At 56.8% G+C, this 21,378-nt stretch overlaps 3 protein-coding genes across 9 annotated transcripts; all 3 read left to right on the forward strand.

The window, feature by feature from the left end:
- The first annotated feature begins 1,100 nt into the window (after window positions 1-1,100).
- On the forward strand, window positions 1,101-5,914 carry DNAAF3 (dynein axonemal assembly factor 3). Of its 6 annotated transcripts, none has more exons than XM_039913370.1 (12): window positions 1,101-1,162; window positions 1,724-1,809; window positions 2,482-2,624; window positions 2,956-3,049; window positions 3,230-3,387; window positions 3,679-3,855; window positions 3,927-4,052; window positions 4,276-4,398; window positions 4,685-4,808; window positions 5,003-5,117; window positions 5,287-5,388; window positions 5,553-5,914. In XM_039913370.1, the coding sequence occupies exons 2-12, from the start codon at window positions 1,728-1,730 to the stop codon at window positions 5,713-5,715; spliced, it is 1,407 nt and encodes a 468-aa protein (XP_039769304.1). In that variant the 5' UTR covers window positions 1,101-1,162; window positions 1,724-1,727; the 3' UTR covers window positions 5,716-5,914. The 6 variants fall into 6 exon arrangements, with proteins under 6 accessions (XP_039769304.1, XP_028928651.1, XP_028928652.1 ...); XM_029072818.2 differs by having other exon boundaries at window positions 1,160-1,204; XM_029072819.2 differs by having other exon boundaries at window positions 1,160-1,204; window positions 5,314-5,388.
- A 1,402-nt stretch (window positions 5,915-7,316) lies between these two features.
- Window positions 7,317-10,810, forward strand: TNNI3 (troponin I3, cardiac type). 2 transcript variants are annotated; one of them, XM_029072705.1, is made up of 8 exons: window positions 7,321-7,486; window positions 7,601-7,613; window positions 7,800-7,922; window positions 8,031-8,072; window positions 8,605-8,736; window positions 9,259-9,348; window positions 9,565-9,741; window positions 10,585-10,810. In XM_029072705.1, exons 1-8 carry the CDS (start codon window positions 7,476-7,478, stop codon window positions 10,684-10,686), a joined length of 690 nt encoding a protein of 229 aa, XP_028928538.1. In that variant the 5' UTR covers window positions 7,321-7,475; the 3' UTR covers window positions 10,687-10,810. The 2 variants fall into 2 exon arrangements, with proteins under 2 accessions (XP_028928539.1, XP_028928538.1); XM_029072706.1 differs by lacking the exon at window positions 8,605-8,736 and having other exon boundaries at window positions 7,317-7,486.
- A 2,248-nt stretch (window positions 10,811-13,058) lies between these two features.
- On the forward strand, window positions 13,059-21,071 carry TNNT1 (troponin T1, slow skeletal type). The gene is made up of 14 exons (XM_029072704.2): window positions 13,059-13,118; window positions 13,211-13,288; window positions 13,405-13,418; window positions 15,021-15,041; window positions 15,348-15,380; window positions 16,415-16,436; window positions 16,948-17,011; window positions 17,540-17,656; window positions 18,600-18,677; window positions 19,074-19,187; window positions 19,266-19,375; window positions 19,467-19,557; window positions 20,184-20,224; window positions 20,873-21,071. Exons 2-14 carry the CDS (start codon window positions 13,257-13,259, stop codon window positions 20,916-20,918), a joined length of 783 nt encoding a protein of 260 aa, XP_028928537.1. The 5' UTR covers window positions 13,059-13,118; window positions 13,211-13,256; the 3' UTR covers window positions 20,919-21,071.
- Window positions 21,072-21,378: the final 307 nt, after the last annotated feature.

Raw genomic sequence — 21,378 nt, forward strand, 5'->3', positions numbered from 1 at the left:
GAGGGAAGAGAGGGAGAGAGAGAGAGAGAGAGGTGTGTGTGTGTGTCCCTTCTCGGATCCCCGTTAACACGGACTCCCCTTTGGAGCTGCGGAACTTAGGAACAGGATCCTCTAGACTGTAAGCTCCCTGTGGGCAAGGGATGCCTCTGTTATATTGTTACATTGTCCTCTCCTAAGCGCTTAATACAGTGTTCTGCACACAGTAAGCGCTCAATAAATACGATTGAATTATGCATCTCTCTGTAATTATTTATATTACCGTCTCCTCCTCTGGCGGTAAGCTCGTTGTGGGAAGGGAATGTGTCTGTTTATCGTTAGATTGTACTCTCCCAAGAGCTTAGTACAGCGTTTTGCACAGAGTAAGCGCTCAATAAATACAACTAATGAATGATGGAATGAAAGGATGGGCTCTTCAAATGGGGGGAAAGGAGCATAAGGGGAGGGAGCAGCTGCAGAGCGGAGGTAGGACCAGCCTACCTCCTGTTCTGTTGACCTTGGCGTGGCTCAGTGGAAAGAGCACGGGCTTTGGAGTCAGGGGTCATGGGTTCGAATCCCAGCTCTGCCACTTGTCAGCTGTGTGACCGTGCGCAAGTCACTTAACTTCTCTGTGCCTCAGTTCCCTCATCTGTAAAATGGGCTTTAAGACTATGAGCCCCACGTGGGACAACTTGATTCCCCCCTGTGTCTACCCCACTGCTCTGCCCATAGTAAGCGCTTAACAAATGTCAACATTATTATTCTCTGTGCCTCGGGTACCTCATCTGTAGCATTACTATTCTTACATAATATAATAATAATCGTATTTATTGAGAAAAAGGGGGCTGGTGACCGTGAACCTCAACTGGGACAGGAACTGTGTCCACCCCGATTTGCTCGTATTCACTCCGGCGCTCAGTACAGTGCCTGGCACATAGTAAGCGCTTAACAAATAGCATCGTTATTTCGATTTCCAGCTCGGATTCCCTGGAGCAAGGCGGGAGAAGGCGTCTCCAGCCGAGAACCGCAGGTCCGTTGCCAAGGCAACCGCGTCCCCTGCCGCTGTGGTGCAGAGAAGCCTGGTTGGAAAGCGGCGGAGCTGAGCCTCCCATTGGTCCGCGGGCAGAAGCGCCTGCTGCCCATTGGACAGAAGGGGGTAGGGGGCGGGACTAGAACGAGAGGCATGGTAGGTTGCGCTTAACCGTGCGGGCCTGAGCGGGGCCTTGAGGTGGGGAGGGATGGAGGTGGTCGGAGAGGAAGGGAAAAGGGTTGGAAGGCAGGAGGATTGGGGGATGAGGCTCAGGACGACTCATTTGGAAAAAAAGAGAATAAGACGGAAGAGATTATGGGGTCCTACCCCGGGGCGAGGGGGGTGCTAATAATAATTATAGAATTTAAGTGCTTATTGTGTGCTAGGCGCTGTGCTAAGGGCTGGGGTGGACATAAGAAAATTGGGTTGGACACAGTCCCTCTCCCACGTGGGCCTCATGGTCTCTATTTTCCAGATGAGGTAACTGAGGCACAGAGAACTGAAGTGACTTGACCAAGGTCACACAGCAGACGAGTGGTGATAGTGTGGGATGGGAAGCCCGGGTTGCGGAGGGTGACCCTGCGAGCCTCGGTGAGAAAGGGCAGGGGTGTTCTAAAGGCCAGCTGTAATTGGGGAGAGTGTGTGTGAAAGGTGCCGGCTAAAGACTTGGAGATAACCTCTGAACCCATAACCTCTGACCCCTAGCCTCCATTTCAGAAACATGACAGCAGTGGGGTCCGGCGAAGGCTTCGGCTCCATAGCGTGGTGGGGTCTCTCCCCGGCGCTGGACCTGCAGCAGGAATGTGAGCCCATCCCCGCCCCCCACCAGCTTTGTATCCCCCACTTCCCAATCTTAATCAATCTCCGGGAATTGGAAAGGCCACGACTTCCGTCAGTCCTCGGGATTGGCCCTCCCAAGCCCAGTGCAGGAGGATTCCTTTGCCTAAAGGAATTTGGGAGCTGACCCAAAGGCCAGCTCGAAAAAAAGCTCCATATAAGAGCTTTATAATATATAAGACTATGAATCGCAACAGTCCCAGGGGCAGAAGTCTCTCTGCAGTCAGGTTCTGCTGTTCCAGGGGATTCTGGGAGGGATAGGACCCCCCCCCCCCCGGGACCTGGAGTTTGGGGAGCAGGGAGGGTCAATAATAATGTTGGTATTTGTTAAGCTCTTACTATGTGCCGAGCACTGTTCTAAGCGCTGGGGTAGACACAGGGGAATCAGGATGTCCCACGTGGGGCTCACAGTCTTAATCCCCATTTTACAGATGAGGTAACTGAGGCACAGAGAAGTTAAGTGACTTGCGCACGGTCACACAGCTGACAAGTGGCAGAGTTGGGATTCGAACTCATGACCTCTGACTCCACAGCCCGTGCTCTTTCCACTGTGCCATGCTGCTTCTCTATAAGGCTATTGCTGTCAAAGCAAGAGGCCTCTTGAGCTCTGCCGTCTAATATGTTCCATATTCTTACAGGTCCCCTCCCACTCTCAGAAGAGGGAGAACCTCCCGGGGCTGAGCTCCTCGAACTGAACGTCCTGCTGATGGGCTCGGTAGATGGCCGTCATGTCCTGCGGACCATGGCACAGGCAGCTCGCTGGCCCCGGCGCCGGGTTAATGTGAGGGAACGCGTGGGGGTGGGGAGGGGAGCGCCAGGTCAAGATCCTAGATAGAGCAGGGGATACCACAATTATTATTATTGTTATTATTATTATTGTTATGTCATGATCAGGGGAAATGTTTCAGGGTACCCCAACCTGATGCTAGAGTCATGGGCTGCCGGAGCCACGGGCTAAGTAGGGTGTAGGCCTGGCTGAACCAAAAAATCTGGGAAAAAAATCCCAGGGTTCAAGCACGCTAGACCTCCGGTATGGGAGGTCCGGTCGAGTAGGGCCCATCCGGAAACACGACCCATGCAGACCTCTCTACCTGACCGCCACGTGTCCCTAGTTCTTCATCCTGGAGCCCAGCCTAGAGAACATCGCCCGGCAGATGCTGTTCCTGACCCTGGCCCTGGAGGACCCGGACAAGATGGGGCTGCAGGGTCAGTTCTGGGGCCAATAGGCTCAGGTCTCCGGGCCCTCCCACCCCCGAAGATCCAGGGGTCCCAACCCCAGACCCTGGGTCTCCCCTCCTTCCCCGCCCCAAGCTCCCTCGGGAATCTAAAGTCCAGACTCAGCCATCCTGGACCCTGCTCTGTTCCCCTTCCCACCCGAAACCCCAGAGCGTGTCGAGATGTTCCTGGAGCTGTGGGGAAACTCGCTGCTGCGGACCCCCGTGGCCGGGTACCTACAAGCCCAGGCCCAGCTCCTCGCCCGGCTCCTGCCCGAGCCCGACCGCCTGCAGGAACTCCTGCCTCTGTTCAGCCTCAGCGACCTCAAGGTTGGGGGGATCCTACAGCCAGGGGCAGGGAGGTCGGGGGAAAGGGTCAGAATTAGGAATTGGGGGGGATGGCGGTGCAGAGACTGGGGTGCCACTGAGGGCTGGGGGTTGGGGGAGGGTCTCCCACGGTGTGGAGTTAGTGGTTCCGCCCCATCCCCTGCTCACGGTCTCCCCCGAGTGTTTCCATCTCCCCCAGGTCTGTCCCAATTTTCGATGGCCTCTCTCCCCACATCCCCCTCCCCGGCCTCCCCATGCTTGCCCTCCATTCCCCTGCCTCCCGTCCACCCCCAGTTCCGGGAACGAGATGGGCTGGAAGCCATTTTCCGGTTCTGGGGCCGAGCCACCCCTGGGGCCTTCCCGCTGCCCCAGCTCTGGGACTCCCGGATCCGCCACTACCTGGGTTCCCGCTACGACTCCCGAGTGGGTGTCAGCGACTGGGATCTCAACATGAAGCTGCACGACCGTGGGGTGAGCCCCGGCTGGGGGTGGGGGGGGTCCGGGGGAGGGCCGCCCGGGTCCTCAGCCGCCCCCCTCTCCAGGCCCGGGTCATCGGCTGCCGCGAGTACCGACGCTGGAGGGACACAGGCATGGCCTTCGAGCTCCGGGATCCCTTGGCCTATCACGTGCCCAACCTCAGCCTGGCGTCCAGCCGTCTAGTCGTCCACGTGAGCGGGAGATTCCCCAGAATGCCAGCCCCCGGCCCCTGCTGCTGCTCCTATGTTTCCCTTAGAAACTCGGGTGCCCGCCGCCCGGTCTGCAACTGGCCCGTTCCCGGCCTCCGCCTGCCTCGGGGCCCCGGGGGGGGGGGGGTTCTTTCCCAGAGGGGTCCTGGTGGGAGGTGGCGACTAGGGTCAGGATCCTGGACAGTGACCTTGGATTCCCCCATAGCGTGGAGAGCGAGTCTGTGCCCGAGGGTACTGGGGGGATGTGGCCACGGGGCCCTTCATAGCCTTTGGCATCGAGACTGAGAATAAGAACCTCCTCAGGACCAGCAACGGGGTCCCCACCAAGGTAGTCCCCTACCCTCAGGTCCCTGATGTCCTTGCTCTTCCCCCCCCAACCTCCCCCCATATCCTTCCAACCCCTGACTTAGCCATTGCCTTACTCCACCCCCACTCCCAGATTTCTCCTCTCCCTTCTCTCCACACCCCCCTCTCTCCACCTCTCTGTCCACCTCCTGACTGCCCTTTTTCCATCTCTCCTGCCCCACTCCCCTCCCCTCTCTAACCCCCAATCCCACCCCGGTGCTTTTCCTGAAACCCTCCCGCCCACCACATTGTCCCCTGACTCTCTGCAGTCCGCTAGCGAGATCTCTCTGTACAACGTCACCACTTGGTTTCGGGAGCTGAACCCGGGGCCATCGGGTCCTGGCAGCGGGAAGGAAGCGGGGGATCAGGAAGAGATCGGAGCCCCCTGCGTTGGTGAGTGAGATACTGGCGGGGCTCCCTCCCGCCCCCGTCCCCACCCGCCTTCCCCTCCCAAATATTTCCCAGTCTTTCCCCTCTGGAACCCCTCTCGATCCACCGGATCCTTCTCTCCCACTCCCCGACCTCGCGTTAACTGGCCCGCTGCCCCGGACCGCTCGCCTCCCATCTGGCCTCCTGCCTTCCTCCAGGTCCCCCTGACCTGGGCCTCTTCCGGGTCCACTTCCTGCCCCTGGACTCTGCTGCCAACCTGCCCCACCGGAGCAAATTCTTCCAGCGGTTCCAGCTCATCTACACCTCCTGCGGGTATGTGACCATAGGGCCTCGCCCCCTGTTCAGCTCAGTTTCCCCTCTCCCCACCTTCATAAATGTGTTTTAGGGACCCCAAGATCCGGCCCGGAGCTTTTGGGGACCAGCCCAGCTCTCCCCTTCCCACCCTCTGTTAGCCTCTTCCCCCCAAATCTGTCCCCCTCAGAGACCCAGGTATCCTATGCCCTCGCAGGATGCTTCATCACCTCCGTCCTGATCTTCGGGCCTGTGTGGCCCCCGGGGGCCTCCTTGTGATGGAACTGGCCAGGTAATGTGGGACCGGGGGGAAGGAGGACAGACTGGGGGAGGAGAGGCAGGCTGAGGGGAGGGTGGGCATGCTGGGGGGTGGGGGAGGGAGGGCAGGCTGGGAAAACAGACGTGGGGGAAGGGTCGAGGGGCATGGCCCAGTCGACCGTCCTCATCCTCCCTCAGGTACCTGGTGGATCTGCGGGCGGAGCAAATGGCCATATTTGTGGAACGGGCAAGAGAACTGGCTCAGGCCGCCGGCTTCTCCTCTCTACCCCCGGGAGGGGATTCCCACTCCCCCACAGACACAGATACCTTTGCCCGCTTCTGCCTGTCTCCCGACCCCTAACTCTCTCGCGACTCCCACGCCCTCCCCCAGTCTGCCTCCTCACCCCCATCCCCAATTCCCCCATCCCCGCCACCAGACCTCTCTACCCGATCCCTTTCTCAGCTCCTTCTGGCACAGGGAGGGGAGGTGGGAAGGGGGCCTCCCCACTCCATCCCTCCCATGGATGTCTCGGCAGGAATAAACCTAGATGATAACCTTCTGTGTGCCTTTGGCATGGCTTTGTCCTGGCTTCTTGGTCCTGGGTTCCAGGAGGCCTGTGAAAAACCAAGTTTTTGGAGACACAGAGAGAGATAGATGGACAGAGAGTGGATGTGTGTGGATGTGTGTGTCGGTAGGTTAGTTCTAGAATTTCTGTGAACATACCCCTGATCCATCCCATCCCTTCACAACACTGATGTATGCATCTTTAAATTAGATATCATCTTTAAATTATATAAGTGACTTATATTAATGTCCCCCTGTGTACTTTGCCTCTCTGGAACATTCCCCAAACACCTAATTGTAATTGGCTGCTTGTTAAGCACTTACCATGTGCCCAGTATTTTATTAAGCACTGAAATAGAGACAATATAAGCGGTCCCTGTCCCACCCGGGCTCACAGTGGAAGGTGGAGAGAACAGGCATTGAACCCCCATTTTACAAATGAGGATACTGAGGCAAAGGGTAGAGAAGTGACTTGCCCAAGCTTTCAGAGCAGGCAGGTGGCGGAGCTGGGATTAGGACGCAGACCCCCCGACTCCCAGTTATCAGCTTTTTTCACTAGCCGTGCTGCTTCTGTAGTTGGGTGCTTAATAGCCTCGATGTTAGGATCCTAAATTCCACCACCCCTTGCATTCTGGACAGCTCCCTTCCTGGGGGAGCAGGGAGAGGAGGAGGGAGGAAGACGGAGGGAGAGAGGGGGGAGAGGAGGGGAGAGTGGAGTGCAGGGGGGCACATCATCGTAAACTGAAATCAGGATCCTTAATTTAAGACCCTAAAGACCAACCAGGAGTTCTTTAAAGCACCGGCTGGTGCCCCCAGCCCCTCGCCTGTCCCGTCCCCCACTCACCCACCCATGCCAGCCTCCAGCCCCACCCCTCCAGAGCTCCAGCCCAGGCACAGGGCGGTGAGGGACCAGGGAGGTGGGCAAGGGGAAGGGCGGGGCCAGTGATGTGGGCAAGGGGTGGGCCGGGCTAGTGGAGCGGGCAAGGGGGTGGGCGGGGCCGGCGAGGCCTCTGCCCAGTGTTCCCCTCACTCTCCCCTGATAAAGTTGTCAGGGTCTGATAATGGGTGCGGGCCCCTCAGACCTTACAAGGAGAGAAAGGAGGCCAGAGCCGTGGGATGGGGTGGGAGGGGTGCTGGGGGAAGAGGGAGGACTGGTGGGGGGAGGAGAAAGGGGGCTGGGATCTCAACTCGGGGAAGGGGAAGGGAGAAGTGGTGGGATTGGAGGATGGGGAAGCCCCTCGGGGGCTCAGACACACACACACATCAAGCCCAGCTCCCCAGGCCCCTCCTCTCAGACTGTAAGGAAGGTCTGCCCCTGCTCCCCCTTCTCCCCCGCCCCCCTCTCCATCCCTTATCTCCCTGATATATTTAACTTCGGGCTCGGGGTTTGGGGCTCAGCCACAGATCCCAGAGACGAAACCGGGAGGTGAGGCAGGGAGCTCGGTCCCCCGCACAAGGTCACCCCGGCAGCCGGAGCTGGAGCTGGAACCGGGCCGGCTCCTCCCCACGCTAACCCCTCGTTTCTCCATCCCCAGCTCCAGGCTCTGTTGCTCAGGATGGCGGAGCGGTGAGTGGCTCCCAGCGGGCTGGGCTTCGGATCTGGGGGGCCATGTGGGAGGTGAGGGTGCAGGGGCGACTCGGGGGACCCTTTTCACACCTCTGCCTCCCCTTCTCTCCCCAGGGATGCCGCCACGGTGAGAGAGGGAGAGGGGGTCCTGGGGAGGGGGCTTTGGGGAGAGAGCTGAGGCTGGGGAGGGGGCCTGGGTTTCCGAGCGGGTGAGGATTGGGAAGGGGGAGAATCCAGGGTGGCACTGGGCAGGGAGGGAGGGAGGCCGGCGGCCTGGGCCTCGAGGAGAGGGTGAAGGCCCCATCCTGAGCAGTACGAAGAGGAGGAGGAGGAGACGGTGGAGGAGGTGAAGGCCCCAGCCCCCAAGCCCCCGCCCCCTGTCCGGCGCCGGTCATCGGCCAACTACAAGGCCTACGCCACGGAGCCCCATGCCAAGGTGAGGGGCTGCGGGACGGGGTGCGGGACGGGCGGAGCGGGGGTGACCCCAGCAGAGGCAGCGCTGACGCTGGACCCTCCTATGGACCCTTCCCCATCTCCCCCACAGAAAAAATCCAAGATCTCCGCCTCCCGGAAACTGCAGCTGAAGGTGAAGAGGAGGGGTGCGAGGGGCTCGGCTGAGGGTTGAGGGCGGCGGGAGGGGCCGGGGGTCAGTGGGTGGGGCTTGGAGGGAGGGGTGGGAGGGGTGGGAGGGACGGGAGGGACGGGTGGGTGGTGCTGAAGGGGAAATTGTGGGAGGGGCTTGGAGGGGAGAGGTAGGAGGGATCTGTAGGGAGTGGTGGGAGGGTCTTGAATGGGAGTGGTAAGAGGGGACTGGAAGGAGTGGTGGGAGGGGCTGGAGGGGAAGTGAGGGGGTAGAGAGGAACCAGGAGAAGCCAGGGGAGGGGAGAAGGGGGGAGAAGAAAGGAGCGTGGGAAATGGGATAGGGTGTAAGAAAGTGGTGGGGGGCTCCCATACTAATTAATTAATTCTGGCATCTGTTAAGCGCTTACCATGTGCCCAGGCACCGCACCCTATCGCCTTCCCTCCCGGCCCCCTCTAACTTCCTCTCTCCTCCTCCCTCCTTTTCCTCCTGCTCCTGCTTCCTCCTCTCTGCCCCCCCACCAAAATCTCCTCACCAGACCCTGATGCTCCAGATTGCCAAACAGGAACTAGAGCGGGAGGCAGAGGAGCGGAGCGGGGAGAAGGCTCGGTTCCTCGGGGAGCGCTGTGTCCCTCCTGACGTGTCCGGGTTGGGGACCCCCGAACTGCAGGTACCACCCCCAACCTGGGACCCCGGGGCCCTCTGCCTCTGCCTCCTCTCCTTCTCTTCCCCCCCAACTGGGGCATCCTGCCTTCAGGGCCCAGGTCTTCCCTCCCCACCCCGCCGCTTCCCCATGGACTCAGGAATCTTGGCCCCGGGCCCTCCCACTGCCCCTAAGGACCAGCTGTCCTGCCCCGCCTTGGCCCCTTCCGTCAGAATCCGAGTCAATCAATCAATTGTATTTATTGAGCGCGCTAACAGTGTGCAAAGCACTGTACTAAGAGCTTGGGAGAGTACACTATAACAATATACAGACACATTCCCCGCCCTCAATGAGCTTACAGTCTAAAGGAGGAGATAGACATTAATGGAAATCAATTAATGGCAGATAGGTATATAAGTGCTGTGGGGCTGTGAGGGGGAACGAATAAAGGGAGCAAGTCAGGGCGACGCAGAAGGGAGTGGGAGAAAAGACACTTCCCCTCCCCCTGTCCCTCTGTCCCTCCCTCCCACCTTCCATTCGTCTGTCCAGGAACTGTGCCGGACACTCCATTCACGGGTGGACAAGGTGGATGAGGAGAGATATGACCTGGAGGCCAAAGTGAGCAAGAACGTGACTGAGGTGAGAAGGATGAGAGGGGAGGGGGGCATGGGAGAAGTCAATGAGGGGGTTTGGGGAGGATCGGGGCCTTGGGGGATGAGCGTACCCCCGCCAGCCTGGGGTGACAGAGATGACAGCCTGGGGCCTCCCCACAGTGAGTGGGGCTAGGGGCGCCCCATGGATCCCCACCGGTCCGGGGGGAGGGGTGTCCGACTCTTTTCCCTGCACCCTGAGCAGATCGCTGACCTGACGCAGAAGATCTTCGACCTCCGCGGCAAGTTCAAGCGGCCGGCGCTGAGGCGGGTGCGTATTTCGGCGGACGCCATGATGCAGGCGCTGCTGGGTGCCCGGCCCAAGGAGTCCATGGACCTGAGGGCTCACCTCAAGCAGGTCAAGAAGGATGATGCTGAGAAGGTGAGGGGGCTGGGGAATGGGGGGCAGGGGGCTGGGGCTCTAGAGAGAGGACTGGGCTTAGTCAGGGACCGGCCTGGGGAGTGTCCTTAAGGAGTTGAGAGGGGAAGACTGGAGGGTGGGTCGGAGGGGGATCTGGGGTAGGGAGAAGCGGCGATCTCTGGGTGGGCTGGAAGATAAGAAGGTGATGATAGGCAGGGGGCAAGGTGAACCGGGCAGGTGCTGGGGGGGTGAAGGGATGACAGCAGGCCCCAGGGAAGAAGAGATGAGGGGACCAGAAAAGGGCAACTTAATGAGAGGGGTCAAAAGGCCAGGGAAGATGCAGAAGAGGTATGTGACCCCCATGTGGGATAGGGACTGTGTCCAACCTGATTAACTTGTATCTACCCCAGCACTTAGAACAGTACTTGGCCCTTAGTAAGCACTTAACAAGTACCATGATTATTTATTTTTATTATTAGGCAGGGGGTTGGGTTGGGCAGAGCAGAGGTGGGATAGGAAGAAGCAGATTGCGGCAGTGGAGGGCGAGGGGAAGGGAAGAAGGGGCAATTGTTTGCTGAGTGGCCTCAGGCGGGTCACTTCACTTCTCTGGGTCTCAATTTCCTCCTCTGCAAAATAGGGATTGAACTGAATCCCGTATAAGACAAGGGACTTGGAGCTGATTATCCTGTATCTAACCCAGCGCTTAGCATGGTGCTTGGCATTTGTGAAGGGCTGGGGTGGCAGGAAGTGAGTGTGGCGTCTGTGAGGAAACGGAAAGGAAGAGACAGGGCCAGGGGGGCGTGGAGAGATGAAAAGGTAACAGGGGCCAGTTTGGATCACTCTCTTCCACCCCCTCGCCCGCAGGAAAACCGTGAGGTGGGTGACTGGAGGAAGAATATCGACGCCCTCAGCGGCATGGAGGGAAGGAAGAAGAAGTTCGAGACCTCGGGAGGGGCCCAGGCCTGAGTCCCCCCATCTTCCTGGAACCCTGCATCCACCCTCCCGCCCCCGGATCCCCCGAGATCTTTCCGTCCACTCCGAGACCCCAGAGGAGAGGAAACCAGGAGAATAAACCTCCTCCCTGACCCAACGCCTGCCTGTCTATTTTACGCTGTGGGAAGAGAAATAGGAGGAGGGCAACAGCAAGGGAGGGGAGAGTGAAGGGGTCTGGGGGAGGAAGGAGGGTCAGGGGAGAGGAAGGAGGGAAGGGGTGTCCATGTCCCCATTCGCCCTGGCCTTCCCCTCTCCCTGCACACCTGATCCCCTCCTCAATTTAGCTGGTGGCGTCACTGTGGTGCCTCGCCTGGTTGAGGACAAAGTGGGTACAGGGCCAAGAAGGGGTGGAGGGGAGACAAAGAGAGAAAGAGACAGGTGGGAGAGGCAGGGTGGGGCTGGGGGGAGAAGAGGGGGAGGGAGGGAGAAGGGGGAGACGGGCAGGAGGAGACATAGAAAGGCAGAAAGACATCGTGACAAAGGCAGCCACAGAAAAATATCCTGGCTGTCACCTGCCTCAGTCTTTGAAAAGGTCTCCTCTGGACATCGCAGTCAGCCTGGCCTAGTGGAAGGAGCCCGGGGCTGGGAGTCAGAGGAGCCGGGTTCTAGTCCCACCTCTGCCACTCACCCGCTGTGTGACCTTGGGCATGTCTCTCGAATTCTCTGGGCTTCGTGAAGTTTCCTCATCTGTAGAATGGAGATTAAATACCAGTTCTCCCTCCCTCTCAGACTGAGTCCCGTGTGAGGATTGTGCCCAACCAAATCTTGTACCTTCCCCAGCGCTTAGTGTGGTGCTTGGCACACAGTATGTATTTAGCAAATACCACCAATTGATCGATGAATATTATTTGTTGAGTACTTCCCGTGTGCAGAGCACTGGAATAAATCCTTGGGAGAGTACAGCACAACAGGGACACGTTCCCTGCCCACAAGGAACTTACCATCTAAGGCGGCAGACAGACATTAACCTGAACGATCCTTTGGATGTAAGTGCTGTGGGGTGAGTATCAAGTGCTTAAGGAGGGGCCAGAGAATGTGTTTTACTGTTGAATTGTACTCGCCTAAGCACTTAGCACAGTGCTCTGCACACAGTAAGTGCTCAATAAATATCATTGGTTGATTGATCCAAGTGTGTAACCAAGGCTACCACCGCTCATTATTAGTGTTATTATTATGATGGTTACTATGGTTATTAGTAGTATTACCTGGCCTTGGAGAGAAGGGATTCAGTTAGATGGGAACATGGAGAGGCAAACTAAGGAAAGGGAATAGTGATAACCAGGGAATTAGGCACTCTAAGACACACAGGCATCCACACTGACTTGGGACCAGCAGCCGGGAAATGGGAGAAATGACAGAGAACGAGAGATGGAGGAACCCACTCAAATGACCCTGAGAAGCTGGGAATGTTGATGGGTGGATGGGAAAGGAGTTTGGGACAGGGATTAGTGGGGGATGGGATTTGGGGGAGGGAGAGGAGGAGATTCCGTCCTTGTGTCCTCTGTCCTGGCCTGAGCCCCAGAGCGGCCACCTCCCTCCCTCCCATCGCTCTCCCACACCCTGCCCCATCCCTCTCCCTTCTCCTCTCCTCCCTTCCAACCTCAAGTCTCTCCTAACTCCACAGCCAATAGCAGTGGTCTCTGGGGCTCGAACCCCCAATCCTCTTCACCTGGGGAGGGTTGGGGGGGTGGGCGGAGTTAAGTCAAGGACCTTTATATCCCATCCTTAGCCTCCAGCTGTTCTAGTTCAGCCTCTGTGCCATCGAAGCCACAGCCCCAGGTATCACGGGGGCATCTCTCCCAGAAATGCCCCGGCTCGAGGCTAGGAAGAGTGTAGGCAGAGTTGGGGAGGGTGGGGGGAAGTTGGTGGGAAGAGGCAGTGGAGAAGTTGAAGGGAAGAGGTTTGGGAGGGAGGGTGGGGGGCGATTGAGGGGCTGTTTGGGGAGGATGGGGTGAAAGTTGGGGGAACTGTCAGTTTTTAAGGGTTTGAGAGAAGTTTGGGCAAAATCGTTGACTTGGGAGGGAAATGTGGGAGACAAGAGTTAGGGATTCTGCAGGAAAGGGGTGGGAGAATTTGGGAGGGGAAGTGTATTTTGGGGACAGGGCAGGGAGCCGTAGTGGGGTGGGGGAAGCTTTTGAAGTCAAAATATCGATTGGGGGAATCTCAGTCTTGCACAATTTTTATCTCTAAAATCTGCCCTTTTTAGGTCATGTTCTCTTGTCCTCGCCTCATTCCCCACCCCCCCAAAATAGCCACTGATGGGGTCATAGAGGGGAGGGTTGAGCTGGAATGGGCTGGCGGGGGGTGGGGGGGGGCTATTGTCTCTGCAACCAAAAATTCTCCCATTAATCCTGACCCAGATCAGATTCAGGACGGGGCATGGGCTGGAACAAAAGAAAGGACAGGTGCAAAGGGGGATGGGGGCGGGGGAGGGGGACAGGGAGAGAGAAAGTTTGGGTCCCTGAATGAAATGGGGTTTGGATCCCTGTGGGAAAAGGAAGCAGAGAGAGCCTCTCCAGAGCCTCCCCTGATCACCCCCCAAGATGTCTGACACCGAAGAACAGGATTATGAAGAGTGAGTGTCCTGGGGCAGGGTTAAAGAAGGGGGCTGGATCTGGGGAATCCTCTCAGGACCTGCTTGTAACTGGGGATCCCCCCCATTCTTTTCCCTCCTTCACGCCTATCCCTCAGGGAGCAGCAGGAAGGTGAGTTATCGATTAATTTATGGATTGATCAGGTGACTGGGTAGAGCCAGGGGATGGGCACAACACCAAAGCAGCGCAGCCTAATGGAAAGGATACCCAACTTGGAGTCAGAAGACCTGGGTTCTAATTCTGACTCCTCTGCCACTTTTTTTTAACGATGCTTGCTAATCACTTACTATGTGCCCAGCACTGTGGTAAGCTCTGGGGTAGATACAAACTAATCAGGTTGGACACCGTCCATGTCCCACATGGGGCTCACAGTTTTCATCCCCGTTTTACAGATGAGATAACTGAGGCACAGAACAGTTAAGTGACTGCCCAGGATCTCACAGCAGACACATGGCAGAGCCGGGATTGTCTACTGTGTCCCCTTGGGCAAGTAGCTTCTCTGTGCCTCAGTTTCCTCATCTGTCAAATGGGGATTCAATACCTGATTTTCCTCCCCCTTAGATTTTGAGCCCCATGTGGGACAGGGACTGTGCCTAACCTGATTATCTTCTTTCTACCCTAGCACTTAGTACAGTGCTGGGCAGTAGTAAGCGCTTAACAATTAGGAATAACAATTATGGTATTTGTTAAACTCTTACTCTGTGTCAAGCACTGTAGAGAAGCAGTGTGGCTTAGTGGAAAGAGCACAGGCCTGGGAGTCAGAGGACATGGGTTCTAATCCCGGTTCTACCACTTGTCTGCTGTATGACCTTGGGCAAGCCACTTATCTTCTCTGTGCCTCCGCTACCTCATCTGGAAAATGGGGATTAAGACCATGAACCCCAGTGGGACAACCTGATTACCTTGTATCTACCTCAGTGCCTAGAATAGTGCTTGGCACATAATAAGCGCTTAACAAATAACGGAATTATTATTAATAATAATTACTAAACGCTGGGTTAAGTACAAGGTAATCGGGTCCCACGTGGGGCCCACAGTCTAAGTCAGAGGGAAAACAGGTATTGAATCGTCATTTTGCAGATGAGGAAACTAGTGGTGATGATTATTAAATAGAACAGGATTTGGTGGGGACGGAGTGGGAAAATCGGGGGTTGGGGGAGAGGAGCCCTGGGTCCCGGCCGTTCCTTTGTTGTGACAGAAGAAGGTGATGCCTCTTTTGACCCTGACCGAAAGACCCTCTCACCTCGTCCCGAGCCCGGACCTTACCAAGGAGGGGGTGACTTTGTGTCCAGTCCTTTGCGACTTGGTAGCCCCGCCCCGTCCAGGCTCCGCCGTTCCCACTCTTTCATTCATTCGGTCAATCGTATTTATTGAGCCCTTCCTGTGTGCGGAGCACTGTACTAAGCGCTTGGAAAGTACAACGTAGCAATAAAGAGAGACAATCCCTGCCCACGACGGGCTTACAGTCTAGAGAGGGGGAGACAGACGTCAAAACAAGTCAAAAGGCATCAGTAGATTTATGGATTATAGATTTATAGTTTCTCTGGGGCGGGGAAGAGCAAAGGGAGCAAGTCGAGGGGACGCGGAAGGGACGGGAAGCGGAGGAAAAGGGGAGGTTGCGGGGCTGGGCCGGGTTAACACCTTGTTGCCAGAGGTCCTAACCGGGGGGCTCTTCTCTCCCCTTCCCTTGATTTCCTCCCCCACCTTCCCAAGAAGAGGATGCTGAAGAAGAAGGTGAGAAAGCTCGGGAGGGGCGGGAGGCAGCTTGGCCCTTAAAGGGAGAAGGAGGAAGAGGAGGAGGAGGAGGAGGAGGAGAGGATTGAAACGCTGGTCTCTCGGAGGCGGGAGGGTTCTGGGGTCCGGAGAGCTGGGCGATGCGTTCCCTCTTTCTGTCCTTGCCCCCTCCTCCATTTAACCACTCTCTATTTCTTTTCCTCCGCGCCCCGGTCGGGACCGTTCCCACCCTCGGCTCTTCCCCCTGCCCCACCCCTAATTCCTGTCGCCCCTTCGCCCTTTTTCCCCTCCCTGTCTACCCTGCAGCTCCCGAGGAGCCCGAGCCGGTGGAAGAGCCAGGTACAGTGACCGCTTTTCTGTCTTCTCCTATCAAGAGACCCCCAAGGACTGGGGCTGGGGGCAAATGACATGATTTGAAACCCGGGCGCCCCTCTTTCCCCTGCCCCGAATTTCTTCCCTCTCCATATCCTACCCCTCAATTGATTTACTCATGTCCAATTCGGTGTGCATTTCCCTCCGCTCGAATCCCGGGAACAGAAAACCCCTCTCTTCTAAACCCAATTTCATTCCCTCTTACCCTTACCCTCCGTCCGGGGAAAATTGGGGAGGGGGGTTGGGTGGAAGCTTAGTTCACTTTAGGATGCTGCCACATGTGGGGGAGAAAAGGCCACAGGGCAAGAGGTTTGAGTCCCTCCTGGAGATAATAATAATAATAATAATACTTGTTAAGCTCTTACTCTGTGCCAAGCATTGTTCTAAGCGCTGGGGTAGATACAAGTTAACCAGGTTGGACACAGCCCATGTCCCACATGGGGCTCACACTCTTAATCCCTATATTACAGATGAGGTAACTGAGGCCCAGAGAAGTTAAGAGACTGACCCAAGGTCACACAGCAGACATATGGCAGAGCCAGCATTCGAACCCAGGTCCTTCTGACTCCCAGGCCTGATCACTGTCCACTAAACCATGCTGCCTCTCTCAGAAGGGGCACTCTGCCACATACACAGACAGACACACACAAACACACCCAGGTCCAGAAAGTACTTAAATGCCTTTTCATCCCTTCTGGCTTCTCCATCTGTATCTCTCCTGCCCCCTTTCCTCATTTTTTTACTCCTCCCTTCCCGTTGAGTCATAAATACAGTATTGGGTGTCTACCACCTCTACTATATCGTTCTCTCCCAAGCGCTAAGGACAATGTTCCGTACACAGTAAATTCTCAGTAATTACCATTCATGGATTGGTTCCCGGCCCCTGTATCTCCCTCAACCTTGGAATGTCTTAATTTGGGATGCAGTTTCTCCCCCATCAGACCCTGAATTCCAACCCTATCCCCATGTAATGGCCTCTCTCTGTTTTCCTCCCGTCCCAGAAGAGGAGCGTCCGAAGCCCAGGTGAGCAGACTTCTTGGGGAAACCTTTAAAGTCATCACCCTCCGTCCTCCGTGGCTGTCTTCGTCTCCCCTAACTGGATGCTTGTGGGCTAAAACTCCCTAGTTATCATCGTCATCATCGCATTTGTTAAATGCTATGTGCCAGGCAGTTTCCTAAGGGTTGGGTTAGATACATGAACATCAGATCGGACCCAGCCCCTGTTTTATGGAGGGCTCACAATCTAAGGGGTAGGAAGAACATGGATTGAATCCCCATTTTACAGATTAAGAAACTGAAGCTAAATTAAATGACGTGCCCAAGCCCCCCCCAGCAGTCAGGCGGTGGAGCCAGGATGAGAAGCCAGGTCGCCTGTCTCCCAGGCCTGGGCTCTTTCCACAAGACCGCCTCGGGTAACCCACTGCTGGGATCCGGGTGGTCCTCGCCAGAAGGGCTAATGGGAGCAGAGTTTTCTCACCTCCTTCTCCCTCTCCAACCCCCTTGCTTCGCTTCTTCTCCCGCCATCTGCCTCCAGCCGACCTGTGGTGCCCCCACTGATCCCCCCGAAAATCCCTGAGGGTGAAAGAGTAGACTTTGATGTGAGTAGGATGCTGAGATGCTAACTGGGGGGAGGGCGATGGGAGGTAACCGGTGTCTAGTGTCAGAGCATGGGGGCATCAACCGGGGCCCCAATCCCCTCTAGACTGGAAGCTCCTTGTGGGCAGGGATTATGTCTATCCGCCCTCGGTCTACTGCTCTGCACACAGTAAGTGCTCATTGATTGATTGTAAGCTCGTGGTGGGCAGGGAACGTGTCTACCAGCTCGGTTATACTGTTCTCTCCCAGGCGCTTAGCACAGTGCTCCGCACACGAGCGATCGATGGGTTGGATGGGGGGCCAAGAGGGGGGGGGCGGCGGGCAGCGGGTCCGTGGTCTCTAGCGCCCCCTCCCGGCGACTCGGGGCCCGGTGCCCTCCTGGGCCCTACCGCCCCCTAGCGGCGCCTTTGGGACCCGCAGCCCGAGGGGTCCCACGAGGTCCCGGGTCGAGGGGAGCGAAGCGGGGGTCCCCCCGGGGGGGGCGTGACCCCCCCAGAAAATTCGAGCCGTCCCCCCCCAACCTCGCCCAGGATATCCACCGGAAAAGGATGGAGAAGGACCTGCTGGAGCTGCAGACGCTCATCGACGTGCACTTCGAGCAGAGGAAGAAAGAGGAGGAGGAGCTGATAGCCCTCAAGGAGAGGATTGTGGGTCCCCGGGAAGGCCGGGGGAGGGTCCCACGCAGGTTGGGGGTGGTGCAGTAGGGTGGGGGAGGGTCCCAGGATGGCCGGTGGTGTGGGGGGGGTGAAGGGGGGCAGCCAGGGAGGGTCCAGGGAAGGTGGGGGACAGAGGAGAGACCTTGTAATCGAGGCTCAGTCACTTGCTTGCGTGGAAGTCACTTCACTCCTTTGGGCCTCAGTTTCCTCGTCTGTAAAATGGGGATTTAATACCCGCTCTCCCTCCCCTTTTCGATTGAACCCCACTGGGACAGGGAGCGTGTCCACTGTGTAGTAGAGGGCTTGAGCCAGTAGTAAATGCTTAAATATCATGGTCGCTATTATTATGAAAACGTGGAAAGGAAAGCCAGGGTCTGAGGGAGAGGAGGGAGAGGTGAGGGGCTGGGGAGGAGTCCGGGGATCTCTCTGGAGAGGGGATGGTGTCTCCAGGACTAACAGGGAGAGGAGGATAAGGAGGAAGAGGAGGAGTGAGCCCCTGGACCGGGAGTCCCGGAGGTGGGCAGCGGGGTTTTACGATCCCCTAACACAAAGACCAGCTCCATCAATCGATTAATCAATCAATTACTATGTGCAGAGCGCTGTACTAAGCGCTTGGGCGAGTAGAATACAAAAGAATTACCAGACACGTTCCCTACCCGTAACAAACTTACAGTCTTCGGGGGAGACGGACATTAATAGGAATAAAAGACATCGATATCAATCAGTCCTATTTATTGAGCACTTACTATGTGCAGAGCACAGTACTAAGCGCTTGAAAAAGTACAATATGAATTAAGACATTATTCTAGAACAGGGAGGCTGCCTTGAGGCGGAGGGGATGGGGGACAGAAGGTGGGTTTCGGAGGTCGCGGACACCCTGGGTCGCCATCCCTGTTTCTCCCTGCCCCTTGCTGCATCCCTACCCCGCTCCCAGGAACATCGCCGAGCGGAGCGGGCGGAGCAACAACGAGTCCGGACGGAGAAGGAGCGGGAGCGGCAGGCCAAGCTGGCGGTGAGGCCAAGGCCCGCCCCTCTGTCCTACGCCCCCACCCTCCAGCTCCACCCCAAAATAATAATAATAACATTAAAAATTATAGTATTTAAGAGCTTACTATGTGTGAGCCAATATCTTCTCCTCATTCCCTCCCCCCAGACCTCTTCCCCACCCCTGCATCTCCTCATAACCCCATACCCCATTTCCCCATACTGTACAGTCTTCTCTCAGAACCCCTCCAGTGCAAACCTCGATCCCCCTCATACACCCAGACCCTCCTAACTCCACAGCCCCTCAGCTCTTTCCCGCTCCCCCAAAAGCGGAATCGATGACCGACCGGGCAAACCTCCAGGGGTGACCCTTGGCCCGGCTGAAGATGCTGGCCGTTAACCCTTCCCCCTCCCAATACCGCAGGAGGAGAAGATGCGGAAAGAGGAGGAGGAGGCGAAGAAGCGGGCGGAAGATGATGCCAAGAAGAAGAAGGTTCTATCCAATATGGGAGCGCACTTTGGAGGTTACCTGGTCAAGGTGAGGCTCGAGGGGCGGGGGCCGGCAGCTTGGGTCTCGGAGGACACCTGGGTTCTCATCTTCCTCTGGCTCCCGCAGGCAGAGCAGAAACGTGGAAAGCGGCAGACCGGAAGGGAGATGAAGGCCCGGATCTTGTCCGAGCGCAAGAAGCCCCTGAACATCGAACACCTCGGGGAGGAGCAACTCAGGTATTCGCGGGGAAGGGAGGCGGAGGGGCAGGGGACGGTGGGACGAGGGGAGGGTGGCACTCCTGGGGTCCTCCTCCAATCTCGCTTCCAGAGAGAAAGCCAAGGAGCTGTCGGATTGGATCCACCAACTGGAGTCAGAAAAGTTTGATTTGACCGAGAAGATGCGGCAGCAGAAATATGAGGTGATGGGTTCCCCCACTTCCCCCTCCCACCGTGTCTTCCCTATGTTCCCTATTTCATCCCTGGTTCCCTATTCCATTCTCCATACCCACATGTGCACACCCCATCTCTGGGAACCTTAAATGCCCAAATCCCAAAGCCGTGGGGAGACCGAGGGAGCCGGGAGAGAGAGGAATGAAGAAGCAGCATGGCCTAGCGGATAGAGGATGGAGTCAGAAGGGCCTGGGTTGTAATTCTGGCTCTGCCACTTGTCTGCCGTGTGACCTTGGGCAAGTCGCTTCCCTTCTCTGTGCCTCATTGTGCCTCAGTTCCTTCATCTGTAAAATGGGGAATAAGACTGTGAGCCCCATGTGGGACATGGACTGATTAGCTTCTAGCAACCCCAATGCTTAGTACAGTATCTGCTTAACAAATACCATGAAAAAATTAAATAAATCCCAAATCCTGTAGACCATAAGCTCCTTGTGGGCAGGGGATGTGTCTGCCAACTCCGTACTCTCCTAAATGCTTCGTACAGTGCCCTAGACTCCGTAAGCACTCAATAATAATAATGATGGTATTTATTAAGCGCTAAATACCATCGATTGATCCTCCCCACCCCAACCCAGCAAATGTTTCCCTTCCCTAGATGAACGTCCTCTACAATCGGATCAGCCACGCCCAGAAATTGTAAGTCTGAGTTTGGGATGCCCCTCACCCCATCCCACCCCAGGCCCTTGCCCTTCCAGTTTGCTCCCTACCCTTCTTCTGCCTGATTCCTGCCCCGCTTTCCTCCTCGAGCCTCTGCCTGGTTCATTCGAACAACCCAGCAGGCCCCACCTGCCTCTGAACGACTAGGCCCCCCTCTTCCCCATTTGGAAATTTTAACGTGCTTCCTGGAAGTACCAAGGAAATGAAGCAGCTGCAACGCTGCTGGCTTTGATCCTAATTCTCGCTCAGCTACTACCTGAACTGAAAAATATTAATAAACCCCAAGGCCATTTTGGTGAACGTGAATGAATTTGTGAATGTATTAATCCGTGCTTAATTCCGTGTCGACCCGACTTGGAGTGCCCATTTAGCGCTGAGGATCTCTGACTTCTTGTGCAGCTGTGGGTTTGGGGAAAGTGGGGAGGGAGAGCCGAAGGGAGGTGGGGTGACCACACAATTTTGGGGGACGGGATCAGGGAGAGAAAGGATTTTTCCCCAGCTGGAGACCTCTCTGGAGGTTTCCTCCGACTCCCTTGCCATTTACTGAGGCGGGGAAAAGGTTGTGGGGAGGAAGGAAGGGGTCTCCCTCCCCTAGCTGCTCTCTAACCCTTGCCTGTTCTTGAGCAGCAAGAAGGGGGCAGCCAAGGGGAGAGTCGGAGGCCGGTGGAAGTGAGCGAGGCCTTCGTGGAGGTCGCCGGGGGTCTGCCTCCCCACCTTCTTTCTCCGCCCACCCAGAGATGTGGACCCCCACCCCGCCTGCTGGATCTTTATCACGCCCGACGTCCTTTATCTCCCCTGTAATGTAGTGGCTATTTGAGGGGGGACACCACTGGGCCTCCAGTTCTCTAATAAATGCCACAATTAACCCACGTCTCATTGATTGTGTAGATTTAGTTCCCTTGCCCGATCCCCTTCTTTCCCTCAGCTCGGACAGGGTTCCGGGAGTGAGACCTAGCGGGCTGAGGGCTGGCCCATCACCCACAAGGCCCAGACCCCTGTGACCTGCAGGCCAGAGCTAAGGGATTCCCAAGCCTCCATCCTTCCCCTGTCCTCCCCAACTTCCCATTGCTCCCAGGCCAGTGACTGCAGCTCAGAGGTCTCACAACCTTGGAAACCATCTTGGCTACAGAGAG

Source organism: Ornithorhynchus anatinus, chromosome 10 (genome assembly GCF_004115215.2).
Source record: "Ornithorhynchus anatinus isolate Pmale09 chromosome 10, mOrnAna1.pri.v4, whole genome shotgun sequence".
NCBI lineage: Eukaryota > Metazoa > Chordata > Mammalia > Monotremata > Ornithorhynchidae > Ornithorhynchus > Ornithorhynchus anatinus.

What these genes read in the sequence shown, in the direction of transcription:
- DNAAF3 (XM_039913370.1), top strand. Translation starts at nt 1,728, where the DNA reads ATGACAGCAGTGGGGTCCGGCGAAGGCTTCGGCTCCATAGCGTGGTGG. An exon ending in GATCGGAGCCCCCTGCGTTG is followed by an intron (nt 4,809 to 5,002) that starts GTGAGTGAGATA and finishes GCCTTCCTCCAG; the next exon opens with GTCCCCCTGACCTGGGCCTC. An exon ending in CTCATCTACACCTCCTGCGG is followed by an intron (nt 5,118 to 5,286) that starts GTATGTGACCAT and finishes TGTCCCCCTCAG; the next exon opens with AGACCCAGGTATCCTATGCC.
- TNNI3 (XM_029072705.1), top strand. An exon ending in TGGGGACCCCCGAACTGCAG is followed by an intron (nt 8,737 to 9,258) that starts GTACCACCCCCA and finishes TCGTCTGTCCAG; the next exon opens with GAACTGTGCCGGACACTCCA. An exon ending in AGAAGGATGATGCTGAGAAG is followed by an intron (nt 9,742 to 10,584) that starts GTGAGGGGGCTG and finishes CCTCGCCCGCAG; the next exon opens with GAAAACCGTGAGGTGGGTGA.
- TNNT1 (XM_029072704.2), top strand. Translation starts at nt 13,257, where the DNA reads ATGTCTGACACCGAAGAACAGGATTATGAAGA. An exon ending in AGAGGATGCTGAAGAAGAAG is followed by an intron (nt 15,042 to 15,347) that starts GTGAGAAAGCTC and finishes TCTACCCTGCAG; the next exon opens with CTCCCGAGGAGCCCGAGCCG. An exon ending in TGCGGCAGCAGAAATATGAG is followed by an intron (nt 19,558 to 20,183) that starts GTGATGGGTTCC and finishes TCCCTTCCCTAG; the next exon opens with ATGAACGTCCTCTACAATCG.